This window comes from Delphinapterus leucas, chromosome X, assembly GCF_059928025.1.
Source record: "Delphinapterus leucas isolate spDelLeu-1000000601 "Yukka" chromosome X, BTC_Dleu_Yukka2, whole genome shotgun sequence".
Classification (NCBI taxonomy): domain Eukaryota; kingdom Metazoa; phylum Chordata; class Mammalia; order Artiodactyla; family Monodontidae; genus Delphinapterus; species Delphinapterus leucas.
In genome coordinates this window covers 30,163,892-30,182,182 of record NC_143150.1, presented here as the reverse complement: position 1 = coordinate 30,182,182, position 18,291 = coordinate 30,163,892, and the positions used below count along the sequence as shown (strand labels likewise).

At 44.9% G+C, this 18,291-nt stretch overlaps 1 protein-coding gene across 1 annotated transcript in view; it reads left to right on the top strand.

The window, feature by feature from the left end:
- The window catches only part of SLC25A43 (solute carrier family 25 member 43), a 43,804-nt gene that overhangs the window by 5,374 nt on the left and 20,139 nt on the right, over positions 1 to 18,291 (top strand). The window contains exons 2-3 of the mRNA XM_022562971.3: positions 1,730 to 1,971; positions 5,449 to 5,621. Coding sequence (XP_022418679.1) covers positions 1,730 to 1,971; positions 5,449 to 5,621 — 415 coding nt within the window. The remainder of the gene's footprint in view (positions 1 to 1,729; positions 1,972 to 5,448; positions 5,622 to 18,291) is intronic.

Genomic DNA, 18,291 nt, shown 5'->3' with positions numbered 1-18,291 from the left:
GGCCAGGGAACGTGCCCCATGTAAAAGGCCCCTTAGAACAATTTCTGCCGAGGTAGGCCCTCATGCCTGGGGATGCACTGCTTCCAGAAAGAGGGATTGTAACAGAGTGGCTTTCTATTCTGCATTTAGAAAAGTCCACCCAAAGCCATTTCTTTACTAAATTGTGAAACTGCAGAGAAACACAAAGAATAGTCTAGCAAACATTCATATACCCACCATGCAGAATTGACAGCATGAAAGATAATTAGTTTAAAAGATACTTCAAGTATCTTTTTTTTACACAAGAAATAAAATATTACAGATAAAGCTGAAGTCCCCTTCATTCTGATTCCCAGTCCCATCCACTCTCCACCTTCCTGGGGGTCTATTTTATACTTTTTTATATGTATCTATATCTATCCATGATTGGTGTAATATATGGTTTTGTGGATGTGTTTCTTAATTTAAGTGTAGTCAGCCCTCTGTATCTTCGGGTTCTGCATCCATGGATTCAACCAACCACAGATTGGAAATACTTGGGGGAAAAAATTCCAGAAAGTTCCAAACAGCAAAACTTGAATTTGCCACACTCCAGCAACTATTTACATAGCATTTACATTGTACGAGGAATTATAAGTAATCTAGAGATGATTTAAAGTATACGAGAGGACAAATAGTATACCATTTTATATGAGCGACTTGAGCACCTGCAGATTTTGGTATCCGTAGGGGGTCCTGAAGCCTGTGGATATACAGAGATGGCTGCAAATGGTTATCATACACCATAGGTCACTCTACAACTTGCTGTTTTCACTCAGCTTTATGCTTTTACTATTTATCCGTGTAAATACATAGTTCTAAGCACATTCATTTTAACTAAAGTATCATTGTATCGCTGTTCTACAATTTATCCATTCCCCTACAGATAGACATTTAGATGGTTCGATTTCACTTACAAACAACGCTGTATGTGTCTTCATATGTACCCGTGCAAGAGTTTCTCTAGGATATGCACCTAGAAATGGAATTGCTGGGGTGAAAGTAGGCATTTTTCCAATTTTACTAGATACTGCAAAGTGACCTACCAATTTACACTTCTCACAGCAGTGGGTGAGCATTCCTGTTTCCACACTTTCTCACCATCACTTGATATTATCAGACTTTTTAATCTTTGCCAGTCTGCTGGTTGAGAAGTGGTATTGTGTTATTGTTCTTATTTGTTATTTCCCTGACCGTTGGTGGGGTGGCACATCTTCTCTTATAATTATTAAACCAATATATTTTTTAAAACTCAACGACTAGGGATGCTCAAAGTCATCGTTTCAAGCAATTTCATTTACGTTGCAACAGAATCAAAGGAGCACATTCCAGTTCCGTATTTACCAAGTATTTCTGTTCATTTACACCCCACAGGCAAGCCAGGGTTGACAGTTATGCAGATAAAAGGGGGAAATGCTTGAAATGAAGTGAGGACTTAGGGTAGATAGAAATAAGACGGTTAGGTATCTCTTCCTTATAGATGTTATATAAACTATAACAGCTAATTTTATATAACTAGAATTATATTCATTACTATGAGCATAATTGAATGTGTAGAATTGAATGTGTTATTCATTAATCCTAATACATTAGTAATCTTCATTTTGTAAAGCATTTCCAAATGCAGGGAAATGGTGCAATAAGTAGCATCGAGCACTCTAGCACAATCCGTGGCTGATTCCCTTGGGCTTTTCTCCCTATTTTCTCCCAGGTTTGTTGTGCTGTTCACGGATGACCTGGGCCACATCTCCCAGTGGAGGTCCATCATGGCTGGGAGTCTTGCGGGCATGGTTTCCACCATCGTGACATATCCTACAGACCTCATCAAAACCCGGTTAATTGTGCAGAACATGCTGGAACCATCTTACAGGGGGATCCTCCATGCTTTTTCTACTATTTATCAACAGGAAGGGTTCCTGGCCCTTTATCGAGGGGTTTCCCTTACTATTTTAGGTAAGATGGAACTTTTCACCTTGTCCAAGAAAAGACTGTGTTCTTTGATACATGCAAATGACTTGTATACCTTTGTTGGTAACCAGTTAAATCCATTTTACTGAGTTCAAGGGATATATATATATATATGAGTGTATTGTATACCTTTGTTTGTAACCAGTTAAATCCATTTAACTGAGTTCAAGGTCATATGGATTCAATCCACACAGAGTCCATTAGCTTCATTCTATTCCATAGCCATATACCCCACTCCTAACTCTGGTCTGTTATATCCCAGGGAGGGAGTAGGACAGAGTGCATGTGTCTCAGCACAAATTGATAAGAAGACAGTCCCACACACTCCCCATCTGACTGCAGGAAAGAGTCTCTGCATGCATCGGTACACGTGTGAACACAACCAGGGTAGCAACTGTAGCTTCTGTGTTCTTTGGAACCTTTGCCAGGGCTACGGGTCACTAGGACCCCCAATTGCCAGTCCAGTGGACTTTTGCCTTTTATCTGACCTTTGTTGCAGCATTTGATGAGATCGATCACTCTATTCTGGAAACTTGGCTTCTAGGACCCCACTGTCTCCTAGATGTCTTTCCCACCTCTCTGCAGCTCTTTCTTATCTGGCTCATCTGACGATGCCAGCCCCCTGTGTGTCACTATCCCCCAGCTCCTGCCTTAGCTTTCTTCTCACCCTCCATACCCTCCCTGGGTGGCCTCATCTAAACTAGTAGCTTGAACAAGCATCATTATACTCTAATGACTCCCAATCTCATCTCTATAATAACAATGACTAACATCTATTGCAGTTTACTATGTGCCAGGCACTGTGCTAAATGGTTTGCGTACAGTTCCTCATTTAAGCCTCATTTTACAGATGAAATAGATGCTTGGGGAAGCTAAGTGACTTGCCCAAGGTCACAGATAGAAAGTGGAAGAATCTAGCAATATAACCCCAGAGCCCTCTCTCTTAACCACTGACTACTACCACTTCCCAATGGCAGTACAAACGCCTGCTATTGGACACCCTCACCTGATGCTCCCTTGGCTTACTGAAGTCAAGAGTAAACCTGATGGCCTCGTTAGTTGCACACCTGCCCCCCTCCTGTGTTCCCTAATGAACGAGACCGCCTTTCTTTCATCCAGTGGCCCAAGCCAGAAGAAACCTAGAAGCACTTCAACTTCAACTCCTCCTCTCACTCCACTCCCACTTCAGCCACAAGTGTTGTCAGTTTCACCTCTTTTAACTCTCAAGTCTGCCCCCTTCTCCATCCCCACCTTCTCTGCCATAGGTCACACTCTCATCATCATCTTTCCTGCAGACACTTATGAGAGGCTCCTTCCTAGTCCCAGTCTTGGCTCTCTGCTGCCCTAGTCCGCCCTGTGCCCTGCTGCCAGGGTGTGATGATCTTTCTAAGTGCAAGTTGATCATTTCACCAACCTCTTTCCACTGCCCTCCTTAAAAGCCTTCACTGACTCCTGTGAGCTACAGGGAAAAGCCCAGATTCCTTGTGGCATACTAGATCCTTCAGACCTGGCCCTGCCAGCCCCTCCTACCTCATCTCCTGTCACGTTCTACCTGCACTCCTGCTTTGGCCATCTAGAAATACTTGCATTTCTTGGAAACACCACTCTCTTTGTACATGCTGTTCCCTCTGCCTGCTCTCCCAATGTCTGATGAACTCCTACTCATTCCTCAACACCCAGTTGAAAAGTTCTCTCTTCTTTGAAGTCCTTCTTGATTCCCCCAGGCAAAATTAATCCCTCTGATCCTTGTGTACCTAAAGCATTTTGTATAGCCCCCTTACTATGGCATATGTCATCGGTCTGTCTCTCCCACTAGATGGTGAGCATCTCCAGGAATTAGCCTACTTACACCTCTGTATATTCCTGGCACCTGGCATAGGGCCCATCACATAGCATAAGCTCCACAGATGTTTTCTGAATGAAGGAAAATGTGGGGTTGGTGCGTCATTTTTAATGTGTTTATTAAATAAATATTACATTTTTCTAAAGATGAGCAACCCGACTAGTGTTAGCCCCTCTTTTAAATCTCATTTTGAGGGAGAAATTTAGTCCCTGCGTAAACTTCAGATTGCTCCCAAAGTTTCTGTAAGTTTCAAGGTGCCAACTACTGCACTACTTGCTCACCATCTTTTCCTAGAAAGGTGAGGCTGCCATACAGTGCAGGGTACCCACTGAGTCCTGATATGGCCACATCTCATACTACCTCACTCTTCAGGTTTCACAGAATGTTTCCTTCTCAGCTAGAGATCAGGTCCCCCCTAGTCTCCAAAACTTGATTAAGTACTGCCCACTAACTTTTTTTTTCATGGGAGTGAATTTTTTCCCCAACACTCTATTTTTTTAAATTCAAACACCCAGAAAAGTTAAGAGAATTGGAAACAGCCTGGATAAACAACAAGTTCCTATTGTATAGCACAGGGAACTATATTCAATATCCTGTAAAAAACCATAATGGAAATGAATATGAAAAAGAATATATATGTATCACTGAATCACTTTGCTGTACAGCAGAAACTCCCACAACATTGTAAATCAACTATACTCCAATAAAATAAATTTTTAAAAAAAGAATTGGAGGGGCTTCCCGGTGGCTGAGTGGTTGAGAATCCGCCTGCCAATGCAGGGGACACGGATTCGAGCCCTGGTCCGGGTAGATCCCACATGCCACGGAGCAACTAAGCCCGTGCGCCACAGCTACTGAGCCTGCACTCTAGAGCCCGCGAGCCACAACTACTGAAGCCTACGTGCCTAGAGCCCGTGCTCCGCAACAAAGGAAGCCACCGCAATGAGAAGCCCATGCACCGCAACAAAGAGTAGCCCCCGTTCGCCGCAACTAGGGAAAAGCCCGCGAGTAGCAACAAAGACCCAACACAGCCGATAATTAATTAATTAATTAATTTTAAAAAAACACTAAATTTAAAATTAAATTAATTTTTTAAAATTAAACATTCCCATGTTTAATTTTTATTAAATTTTTAATAAAAGTTAAAATTTTAATTAAAAATTAAACATGGGAAACACCCATGTACCCACCATATACCAGCTCCTTCAATTAATGTTTTGCTTTATCTGTCCCTCTAACCATTCATCAGTCATATATTTTTTGATGATTTCCATGTAAGTTGCAAACATCAATACACTTCATCCCTCAACCCTTCAACATGCATATCATTAACTAGAGTTCAATATTTGTTTATGGCTCTTTTAAAAGTAAAATCGACATAGAGTACACAAATATTTAGGGAATCTTTTGATGCATGCATTTTGATCAATGACACAACCCGTATCAAAATATAGCACGTTATCATCACCCAAGAAGTGCCTGCTGCTTCGGTTGGAGTGACTTGTTTAACAAGCCCAGAGCCGGTCCTGTTTACTTTCCCTGGATTCCCCACAGGCATTTATGTTCTCAAGCCAGTGTTTCCTGAGACATCACAGCCTCTCCCTGGCCTTGTTTTTCAGGTGCTCTCCCTTTCTCTGCCGGCTCCCTTCTAGTTTACATGAACCTGGAGAAAATCTGGAATGGACCCCGAGATCGGTTCTCTCTCCTCCAGAACTTCGCCAATGTCTGCCTGGCTGCCGCGGTGACCCAGACACTCTCCTTTCCCTTCGACACGGTGAAGAGAAAGATGCAGGTGAAGAGTTATGTTTGGGGGGCTTTGTGGGTATGTGGGAGGGATGGCTTGCAGTGTTTGTGGGTGGGTAACAACAGCAAAGAACATGAAGCCTGAGCGATGCCAGGTTTCCAAGGAGCTCGTGACTGCTCATACAAACACTCTGCAAACCCTCACTCTGTGGCATTTCTGCTGCTAACCTCAGGGCAATGGACTCGAGCCCAAGCCGCCTCCCCATTCCCATCCTCTGCTTTTTTAGGTCTTTTATAAAGCACTTTTCTTTCCTCTCTTCATAGCTGCCACTGCCCGTTACATCAAGGCGGCCTCCACAGCGAGGACAGGGCACCCTTGCCTTCATAGCCTGTCCATACTTCAGTGAAACAGACGGAAAGAACCAAAATAAGCCAGGAATTATCAATAGCAAGGGGCCAGTAGTCCCTGATTCCCCTGCTGAGGAAGTAACTGCATTTGAAATGGGCCGGTGTCTTAGTGGGATTGGCCCTGCATTTTCCTAATTGTTACCTAGGAAAACTCACAGTTTCTCTACAGACCACAGAGACAAAAGCCTGATATCTGAGGTCTCAAAGAGAGGAATTGGCTTAGCCTAGAATCAGCCGATTTTGATCAAAGAAAAATCAGAGTAGTCCAAGTAAGGTTGGGGGTTACAGGCAGGTCCACACAGGGCAGGGGTGGGAGTCGGTGGACTCAGAATCAAGCAAGGCTTCGCATCTGCCCTGAACCCTGCTCACTCTCCACCAGCCTCCCTTCAGACTCCACATCCACAGGCTTGCCTGCCTCTCTGGCCTCTTCCGGGCAAATCTTGATTTATACAATCGGTGTATTCCTGAAGAGCTGCTTGGATATTCATTTGGGGGAGTTGAATCCAATTTTAAATGATCAGTCCCCACCGAGTTTGTTTTTCCCCATGTCTCTAACTTGTCCCTCTGCTATCTCAGTGCCCGCGCCCCGCCTCCGGCTTCCCCATGTGGTTTTCTTTGCCAGGCCAGGCCAGGCCAGGCCTCACTTACCTCAGCACTAAAAAGCCCACAAGTACTTATCTCAACCTATAAAGAAAAGCTGCCTCAGAACAATACACATCACGATTACACCCAATTCTGCTGCTCCAATCCATCAAACTTTTCATCTGTCTGGGTTGCGTTCCTTTCCTGTCCTTTGTCCAAACACATTTTTTAAATTGTCAACGTTATTGTAATTTTAACGTAGATGCAAGTTTAAAGCCTGCTTAGTGCATGCCTATTTATAAAAGCCATTATTCCTCATTTTAAGAGTAATGTACATACGCTTAAAAATGGTTAAAATGGTCAATTTTATGATGTGTGTTTTACCACAATTAAAAAATAAGGAGGGCTTCCCTGGTGGCGCAGTGGTTGAGAGTCCGCCTGCCGATGCAGGGGACACGGGTTCGTGCCGCGGCCCGGGAAGATCCCACATGCCGCGGAGCGGCTGGGCCCGTGAGCCATGGCCGCTGAACCTGCGCGTCCGGAGCCTGTGCTCCGCAACTGGAGAGGCCACAGCAGTGAGAGGCCCGCGTACCGGAAAAAAAAAAAAAAAAAAAAGAATGCACATAGATTATAGAAAATTTGGGAAATACAGAAAAATACAAAAAAGAAAATAATAATTACCTATAAGCCCAACACCTATGCATTATGATGATTAATAGTTTTACTTCTGTGTATGTTCATATGTGTATGCATATGTGTGTGTGCATAAATATAAGTATATAATATATGCATATGGAAAGTTATTTTTCACAAAGCTGCATTCCTACTATATATAAAAATTAATATCTGTTTTTTTCACTTATTTTATAATGGATAGTGCCTCAGGCCATCAAGTATTAAGAGCATCTTTTCTAATTATCACATATATTCCACCATATGGATGTGCCATAACTTAAAAAAATAAAAAACAAATTTATTCTCTCAAAGTTCCGGAGGCTAGAAGTTTAATATCAAGGTGTTGGCAGGGTCATGCCCCTTTTGAAGGCTCTGGGGGAGGATTCTTCCTTGTCTCTTCCAGCTTCTGGTAGCCCTAAGCATTCCTTGGTTTGTGGCAATACAACTTCAATCTCTGGCTCCATCGTTCCATAAATAACAATTTCTGTTTTTTAATATTCAGGCTGTTTCTAATTCTTCAGTGTGATAACACCACAGTGAAAGCTCTTGTATTTTTTCACATTTGTGATGACACCCTTTAGCTGTATTCCTAGAAATACAGGCCACAAGATAAAAATAATTCTAAGGCTCTTAATGAAGTTTGCACCCCAGAAAGGCTGTAAGTTTACGCCTGCACCAGCAGTGAGTGGGGTGGTCCATCTCAACTCCCATCAACTGTAATGACTATCACCTTCTAAATCCTTGTGAACCTAATAATAGCTGGAAAATGCTGGCACATTAATTTGAATTTCATTGATTTTGAGCAAATTGCGTGTTTTTCATATATCAATTTGTCCTTTGTATTTCTTTGTAAATTTTCTGTGTCCATTGCCTATTTTTCTAGGCTATTCAGCTTTTTTTACTAATACGTAAGAAGTCTTTATAGGTTAAAGATATTAACCCTTTGTCATACACTGCATGCATTTTTCCCAGTTTGACAGTTGGCTTCTAATACTGTTTATGTTGTTATTATACATATTTTAAAATTTTTATGCAAATATATATATATATTACTATTTTTTGGTTTCTAACTTTGCTCTTCTGTGTAAAAGGCCTACCCCATCCCACAATCACATGACTATTCACTTATATAGTTCTTTAAATATTTTTGTTGTAATTTTTACACTTATCACTTTATTTAGAATTTACCTGAGGTATGATGTGAGGTAATCATCTGACTTTCAAAAAAAATAGTTTACCAATTGTTTAAGCACCATTTTTGGAATAATCTCTTTTCCCCACTACTCCGTGCTTCGACATTTACCACATCCTAGATACTTGTATATGTTCTAGAGTCTGTCTTGGGGCTGTGTATTCTGAGCTGCAGCTTTGTCAGTCTGTCCTCGTGCCAGAGCCACACTATTTCAATTCCTATAGCTTTATAATACCTTGTAGTGTCTGACAGGGCATCTACCCCCTCACCACTCTTCTTTTCAACATTTTCTTGATTATTCTCAGTCATTTGTTCTTCCTGATGAACTTTAGAACTACCTTGTGATTATGACTGGAGTTATATTCAACCTATATACTTGGAATAATTTATGTAAAATATTCTATCTTTATTCAGGAATACTGTATATCTCCCCTATAGCTTCAGTCTTCTTTCTTTACATTGAACCGTATGACATTGCCAACATCCTACCTTTTTGACATACCCAAAGGGCAACTTCATATGGTTAACTCTTATAAAAGTTGATTTCTTCATATGATAATTATGCTCTTTCTAAAAAAGATAGCTTCTTAAAAAAAAATCCAGGGTGAGGTTGAGTGGGAAGGAGGTATGATATACTACAAGCTTTTTATTCATTTTTTTTAACATCCTGGCCCTAGGAATTTATCTTCCTGTCAGGAGTGAGAATGGGCTCTCGCTGGTTGGCCATCAGAAGATGGATGAAACTAAGGCGGCTTATATCACTGGCTTCCATGCTTTGAGGATTGCTTTTTGAAATAGTAGAGCCAGAGGCGTCTCGCCAGCACTTTCTGGCACCTCTTATAATTTAGTGTTCCTTATGCAGAGTTCAAGGTTTAGTGAGCTCACTTCCTCCCCATAGTAAGCCTGCTCAAACCCAGGGCTTTGAGCCTGGGGGTTGGAGCAGTCAGTGAGAAAGGGTAGAGTCTAGGACCAACTCCGGTGTGTGGGTTTTTTCCCTACACCAAGGAAGTCTCCAACGGCAGCTGAGTGTCCTACAATTCCACTCAACTCGGACACTCTCTACTCGGAGACAGCATCAGATTTCACAGGTCAAGGGCTCAGTCCCACAAGACTATCCCCCCACTTCAAATGCCGATGTCAAGTCCAGGTTGTCACCCGTGCTTCTGAAGTATAAATTAGAGGTTCCCACAGCCCCATCCTTGGATTCAATTAATTTGCTAGAGTGTCTCACAGAACTCAGGAAACCAGTTGACTCACTAGATTACTGGCAACCAGGCCCCATCCTTAGGTGCTTTCCAAAAGTCGCTACGTCAACATAAACTCAGACTTGGTTGAAAGGGGTTTGTTATGAATATCAAGGCACCTTTATTGCTCTCATCACTTAGGTAATGTCAAGGATTATAGGAGCTCTATGCCAGAAATGGGGACGAAGACCAGGTATATATTTCTTATTATACATCACAATATCACAAAGGGTTTCAGATGAAATTCACTGACATCTAAATGTGAGGGTGGAGGTTTCAGTCTTCTCTGTAAACTTTTAGCTTTCCTTTTTCCACCTGAGAGCTAGAACAATGACCTCTTATGGGGTAAGCTAGCCACCACTACATTCTACTCTAGAATATATACCTACCGCAACAATCTGCTATACACTAGAAGTGGGTATTTGGGAGTAAATTTGATCATATTTTCCCTTGTATGGAAACCTTATGCATAATGCATACACAGAGCTTCAACAAAAAGCTTTCAAATAAGTGCAAAGTCATGATGGTTGTAAAAAAAACACAAAAAAATCGAAAGAGGCAATTGCATGGTTTTCACAATATATGATCAGCATCCAGTTATGAATGACAACATAAATGTCATCCAAAGATACGGGAAGCGAAATCTTACGGTTGCGATCAAACTGTTATTTTACAGGAGTTAATAAACACTAATACCTTGTCCCGCCTACTTAAAAAGAATCAACTCCCCAAAACAGAACCACAGACTGCTTTAAAATGCAAACGTGCGTTGCTTTCTCTGGCCACTAGATGTCGCTGCAGTAACGGAGCTTATCTGAGCACTACCTGAGGGTATGGGAGCCCTGCAGCTGGTGATCACCGACTAGTTAACAACCCCCTAATCCCCGCTCAAAATACATCTTCAGTTCGGAGAGTAAGGAACCTAGAAACAACAGGCTAACTGTAAATTGTATTGTGGCTGTTGTTTGTTCCTGCAGAGCACTCAATCCAACTTCTCCAAGAAGAGAGAGCTTTAATAACAGTCTCCCCGCCACCCCCTGTGGGAGCAGGCAGGGTTTGTCCGCAGAATTTATGAGGAGAGAGCTTTGCAGGGCAGCCGGGCTGCTCTGACCTGAACACACTTAATGGTAACATTTGCATTCCATCGGCTTTCCTCCTTACACTGTCCATCAGGAAGCAAATCAATGTCAGGTGTCTGTTGGATAACAAGCTGGACAGGGAATTTCCTGAACCCCCATACCGACTGGCCACTTTGTCTGAATGTCTCATTCTCCTAATGTATGCTTTATCCAGACACACACATACACACACACAATCTGTCCGTTTAATGCCGCATCAGGTTGGAAGTCTCTTGAACACTAATGACAGTAATCATAAGTCTTGTTTAACCAGCTGAGCCCTTCCTTCACCGTGCTTACACTCATTTTATTCCTTTTTCTTTTTCTCACCCCGGCTCCTCGCTGGCATGCTAGAGACTGGAGAGGTAAATAAATTATGCATGTGCATGTTTTGATGGGATGGTTTCTGCTGGGAAGGGGGTGAGTCAGCCCTGCGCACAGATAGGATGAGGTGCCCCCATACCTGGGGCGCTTTCATGGCCCCCAAGACCACCCTGCCTGAAATGCCCTTGGCCACACTTCAGCACATTTCAGCTCAAGCTCTTCCGGGTACATACCCGGCCTTTCCACTTCTGTCTCTCCCACACCTGGCCCTGAGCTTGGAACTAATTAGCTTGACGAGTCTGTGGGCTCTCCATAAGGACCACGGAGTCCTGAGCAAATGGTTCTCTGGACAGTTCATGTGGAAAAAAAAGAGGAAGATAAGCTGCCCGGAAAATCCAGGGAGCAGCTGAGAAGGTGGAGCTTTGGAATCTGGTGGGCCTTCTGAGAGGGTAAGGAGGGAGGCACCAGGCACAAGCTCAGTCTCCCACAACTCTCCCTGACCCCCCTCCCTGCAGCCCGTATTAGGTGTCTCCGTTTCATTAAACATAAAACCAAGTGTTAGCCTGTTGCTTTCTACCCAGGGGACTTCGACCCCATCAGGGCTCACAAGGCAAGCAGGATTAGGCCAGGTCAGCATTTGAACTGAAAGCACATAAGATGAGGGACAGAGGTAGTATCCAAGGGGCACAGCTGACTGAGCAGAAGAGGCACGGTCCCTGAGTGAAGAGAGGGCCCCAGCTGTTCAGACAGATGCTTGAACCTGCCTGAGATGCTGAACTGGGCACTCCCGCCAGGGCGCCCCGCCCCTCTCGTGGCTCCTCCTACTCAGGTCCACATCCTCAGCCTTGAGCCACATTTCCCGAGCCCTGGCCCCACACTTCTCACTGTTTGCCGGACACTGCCATTTGGCTGTCGCCTCTCCAGGGTCACCTCTAAGTATGTATCAAACTGTCTTCCCAAGGTTCTGCATTTCAGTGCTGTCATTCCCCCAGCCACCCAGGCTGCAGACCCGGAAGTTGTCTTTGACTCTTTCCCTTCCCCCTCCCCCAGTCAACCTTGAACCCAGTTGGGTCTTCATTCCTAACGTCCCACGTTGGTCTTTCTTTTTGTCACTGTCCCTGCCCTAATCTAGGACCTTATCAGCTCATACCTAGGCTACTGCAGTAACCCTCTAATTGGTCTCAGGATTAACTCTAAAACTGATCATAAACATTGGGTACTAATGTACCAGGCACTGTGCTGAGGGCTTTATGCTCATTATCTCATTTAATCCTGGCAATAAACCTGCCAGGTGGGCACTGTGCTTATCAAGCCCATTTCACAGAGGAGAAAATCAAGGCACTGAGAGGTTCTGTAGCCTGCCCAAGTTCACACACTCAGTCACTGAGTAACCTGAGATGTAACTTATCACCAGGGCCAATATTCATTTCAGTCCCCTCCAGCCCAGGCTTCTGCCAGATGAATTTTCTTAAGATCTGCCTGCGTTGTGTCCTTTATTGCTCTGAGAGAATAAAGGCTGAGCCCCTTGGCCTGGCAGGCTGCCCTTACCAACTTTGCCGAGCTCATTGCACAGAGGCCCCCTATATCAGGAGTCGCAAAATCAGATGCCGGCAGGAACTTGGAAGTAACAGGAAAAAGAGAAAGTAGGGAAACCCAGGTAACATAACGCTCACCCCCTAGAGAATAAGGATTCCGATGCAGTCTGAGCCATCCTGGCTTTCAGAAGCATTCTGGAGCGCTAACTGCACTGTGCTCACAAAATGTGACCAGCATCTATGAATTGCAGCGTGGAGCAAAGTGGGCCAGGGGAAGCTGCAGCAAGTTCCTCTTCTCCAAAGGATAGATGCCATTTAGAAATGTGGGCCCACTTTTCAAGGGAGCCTGAAATCCAGATTTTTATGTAAGATCCCAATTTTTCAATGTTGGCCAATAAAAATTGTTAAATCCTGCCAGGGCTAAACAGAACATGCCTTTTTCTGACCTCTGCTCTGTTCCAGCCTCCAATTCAATCAAAATTATCTTAGCTCCCCTCCCCCATCCCCCTGAAGAATAAGTGTATTTCACATTCCTGTCCCCTCTGCCTGGGGCATCTACCTCCATCTAACCTGACATCTGCCACGTGGTGGCTGTCTCTTCTGACCTACAACAGCATACATCTGTTGCTTTCGTTTGATAAAGGAGTTGGCTTTTCCTACCCCTCAAACAGCTATTCTATCGTGATGGATGAAGGCAGGTGTTTTGCCTCTGTAGAACCACAAATGGGGGTGTTCCCCACGGCCTCGGAGGGGATTCGGGGGTAGGAGAATCCAGGTTAACGAACAGGGTGCTCTGCCGATAACTGCAGATGCTGTTTTCACTGTCGCTCCCACCCCACCCCCAAGGGCATATTTTGTTCCAAAAGCTTTATGGGTGAACAGCCCCTTTTAAATGATGCTCTTAGCCTGTATGTGCGCTCTGGTCCAGCTGGTTTATTTTCCACAGCATCTCTCCGCGTGCCCCACCTTCTGCCATCTCTCCACCATTGCAGCACATCCCCACCCTGTGTGAGCCCCCTCCTGAAGCCTTCTCTCCCCTCCTCAAGAGGAAGAAGTCTCCCCATTCTGAACGCCCAAAGCTCCCTCTCGCTATAGCTCTCAGGCCCACGTCACATGCTTCCTTGAATCGTAATCTTCTCTGTCCATTATTCCTTCTAGACTTTGAGCTCTTTGCCTTTGGGACATATGTCTTACACATTTGTATGTCCCCACAGCACGTAGCCTCATGTAGCAGGCACTCGATACTTGTTTAAAAATGAATGAAGTTCTGGGCCGGCTTCTGAGATCTCACTGCCTTGTGAGTACAGAATTGAACCTTAGCTGCTGCTGGGTGAGCCCCAAGTCTGTGTGCTCGTCCCTACCCCCTGCTGAAGGTAAGAACAGCCTGCCCTTTCCCCGGCCTGCTGACCTAGGGAAACCTCGACTTGTCCCCTGTCTCAGACTGCCTGCAATCCTCGCTCTGAAAGTGCACTATCTCCCACCCCCTACCTTAGCTCTCCAGTTGTGTATCGCAGCTCCAACAGCTGTTACCATTTCAAGAGAAGTAAATATGCTAAAAGGACAGAGTAAAACAGTCTTGATGTACACCCCCCTCTTCATGGCAACCTCCCACCGCTTTGTACAGTGCCTGGAAGTGCCTGATGAATCGGTATCATAGCACTTGTATTTGTCAGTTTGTTGACTTCAGTAAATGTGATATGAATGAACAGGTCTAAATCTGTGCCCTCCTTTGGTGGGGAGGCTTTTGTCCGGGGACAAAATATGTCTGGAGGAGGTAACGAAAGGAAAGTTTTCCCTGGGAATAAGAAATTGTAATAATGTGATAATAACTACCATTTATTGGTCATGTGATACAGACCAGGCAGTTTATCATCCCATTCCATCCTCTTTATCGACCCTATTAAGTATTGTTATTATTCCTAGTTTCTAGGTGAGGAACTGAGGCACAGAGAGGGTAACTTGCCCAACAGTCACTTAGCTAGCAAGTGGGGCGGGGGGCTGGGATTGAACCTAGGTCTCTCCTTCAGGCCCACGCTTTATCCACCAGGACTATAGGGGCTTGGTCCTAGATGCTAGGTAATCGTTTTTTTTGTTTTTTTTTTTTCCAGTTCCCTTGCCCTGGGTGTGGGAGTAGAGGATGAGGGAGAGGGAAACCTAACCTTGAGATTTGGGAGCACACAGCCTCGGTTGAAAGAAACAGTAGTGCGCAAGCTCAGAAACAGGCACGAGGGTGGCTTTGGCCAGGGTATGGTTAACTCAAGTTGGAGAAAAAAAACCTTTGGAAAACCAGGCTGTGGGCGCCTCTGGCTTTCTTTGGTCACTGGCAGCCTGACAATGGAAGGCTTGAAGCCGGCAGGTTGCAATGAGAAGCCGAGAACATTCAGCAGCCATGGACCTTTGGCTGCCTCAGACTGGCCACGCCGCTGGGACGGACTGGGAAGAAAGCCCCTCCGGCTCACGGAGCCCCTAGCAGAGCAGGTGCAAAGCCCCAGGAGGGGAAAGTAGATTGTTCTCATCACACCTGCTAGGAAGCGCTAAGCGAGTTGCAGATGTTCCGCCTAGTTCAACATTTCTTGGTTGACGTCGTGTCTATCGTCAGTAGGAATAGAGTTCTATTTCCCCAGCACAGCCAACTTGCCCGATGATCCTGAAGTACAAACACTGCTGGGTTCTAAGCTCTCGGGGCTTAGAGAGCTTAGAGAGGATGGGAACCTTACCTTTTTAGTTCGTTGCATTTTTAACTCTTTGCCATCATGTTGCTCTGGGGGCTGGCCCCTCTGGGGACTGACTTCTGCCTAAGTCAGTAGCATTGCCTTGGCAATTCTGAGAAAAAAGTATGCTTTTCAGATCCAGGTAGATGTCTGGACATCCCTCAGGCCAGGTGGCTTCGTTTGAGCATCATCGTTAAGGTGTAAGGAAAGGAGAAGCCCCCCCTTTGTTTTTTCCAAAGGTGTAGAGTGCCCTAAATACTTTAGGGATGACAGTTGTTGATCATGGAAAGGAGACTATCCCCTGGAGGGCAGGCAAGGAGGGAGCAGGGAGGAGCCTTCCTAATTCCACTCATTGTGAAATCACTCTGCCCTTTCTCTTGACCTGAGCTGGCTTACTCCTTCCAAGAGATAAAGTCTGGGTATCAAAATGGCCACCCTCCGCTAAGCAGACTTCTTTGAGCTCCAGCTAAACAGTAACAGCAGCTAAGACAGGCGTCCCCCTTCCCCCTGCCTCCAGAGTGGGGGTGAAGAGAGAGGTAGGGGAAAGGGAAAGAAAGGTCCCAGAAAAGGCCTTCTGTCAGCCAAGAAAGGCCTGCAGCTATGAGCAGTCATCTGCGGCTCCTGCTGTCAGGAGGAGATGAACACTGGGGTTTCCCCATCCCTCCGCTGGCCTCAAGCCAGCTTTAGAAACGCAGCACCAGTTTTTACCTCCTTTCCCCCACAGAGCTGTTCATTTGTTTTTGACAGCTGTGTTCATCTTAAAGCTTTCGTGGGCAGATTAGCTCATCGGTCCAGAGTGTGGGCTTTGGATGCCATCCCTGTCCCTTACTCTTTCCGTCAACTTGGGTAAGCCACATCGCCTCTCTGAACCGCATCTTCCTCATCTGTAAAACGCGGGGAGAAGCCTAACGCCTGGCTCATATCCCCATGGAGAAGACTGAATTGGGTTAATGCAGATGCAGAGCCAGGCACAAGATAAACACTCAATATAAATACTCAATAAAACCGAGGTACTATTTTTATTGTTCTTGAAGCATCTCTTCAGAATCTATGCATGGCGTTGAAGGCCTGATTAGAACCATAAAAGCCGGGCCAGGTGTGTTTGTGTGTTTTCGTATGATCGCTATAAACACGCATATGAGCTAGCATTGTGAGACCTCAAAAGATCTTCGTCTCTATAGATAATGGTGATCAGGGATGGTAGGGGAGTGGATCATTCATTCGTTGGGTTAATTTAACAGGCGTTTACCTAGAGGCCACCCTGTGCAGGTACTGCCTATGTCTGTATTCCCAGCCTGCAGAAAACTGGCATCTGCCAAATCTCCTGCACCCTTCCTACCCAGTCTCACTCCCAATCGAGGTGACACTAGGGAATTCCCTGGCGGTACAGTGGTTAGGACTCCGCGCTTTCACTGCCGAGGGCCTGGGTTCAATCCCTGGTCGGGGAACTAAGATCCCCCAAGCCGTGGGGTGCAGCCAAAAAATAAAAATTAAAAAAATTAAAAATTAAATTTAAAAAGGTGACACTGAAAGTTGGCTCTTCGGCCGCCGCTGCTCAGCGTGCGCTCCCACGGCCTCCCTCTGCTGCTCTCGCTTGCATGCATCTCGATTGCTTTCTGCCCCAGCTGCACTTTTGATTTCCCCACCCCCGCCCCCAATCGGCACATGGGAACTGTTTCTCTTCTCTTCCCAAGCAAAATACTAACCTGCTGTCCATTTACTCGCTTCCCCCATGTCATTGAGGGCTTTCCGAGCAGGTCCTCGGGCACCTCAGCCAGGATGGGGGGTGACTTGTAGGCTTGCCAAGCCGGGGGCAGCTGCCTGTACCCGTTTCTGTGGACGTCCCCACCACAGAGCCAGGGTGCTTCTCGGCTGTATGAGGATAACTCTTGGGGACCTAGCTCTGCCAAGAGAAACTTGGGCCATGTGGCTCACAGGACATAAAGGTCCTTTTACTTCAATACCATTGGCTTTTTTTTTTTTTGGCTCGTTTGACTATTGGGGATTTGCCAAAGGACAAAAGCCTCCTACCACAACTGCCTTCCACACATGTATGTCCTCAGATGGCTTGGGAAGTGGACCACTTGGTCTTCAGGTTGCGTCCCATATGGCTACAGAAGATAAAAGTTGTTTCCAAATAACAAGTGAAAGGTTCTGAGCTCCTGTTTGCCCCAACTAGCAGACTCTCTTTTTTTTTTGTTTGTTTTTGTTGTCTTTCTTTGGTCTCTCCTTTTAAATGCTTTTTTCTAAAAAATTAAGACTTTGGGGGTTTTTTGGAGCAGTTTTAGGTTCACAGCAAAATTGAGAGGAAGGTGCAGAGATTTCCCACGTACCCCTTCCCCACACGTGCGCGGCCTCCCCCATTACCCACAGCCCCCACCGGAGGGGTGCATTTGTTACCAAGGATGAAGCTACACTGACACATCAGAATCACCCAAAGTCTGTAGTTTACCTTAGGGCTCACTCTTGGTGGTGTACATTCTGTGGGTTTGGACAAATGTATAATGACGTGTATCCATCATTATAGTATACAGGGTGTTTTCACTGCCCTAAAAATCCTCTGTGCTCTGCCTATTCATCCTCTCCCCCAAAGCACTGATCTTTTTACTGTCTTCATATTTTACCTTTTCCACAATGTCATATAGTTGGAATCATACAGTATGTAGCACTTTCAGATTGGCTTCTTTCACTTAATAGTATGCATTTAACTTTCCTCTGTGTCTTTTTGTGGCTTGGTAGCTCATTTCTTTTTCATGCTTAATGATATTTCATTGTCTGATACCACAGTTTATTTATCCATTCACATACTGAAGGCCATCTTGTTGCTTCTAAGCTTTGGCGATGATAGATAAAGCTGCTTTAAACATCCATGTGCAGGTTTTTGTGAGGACATAAGGTTTTTTTTAACCCCCTTTAGGTAAATACTAAGA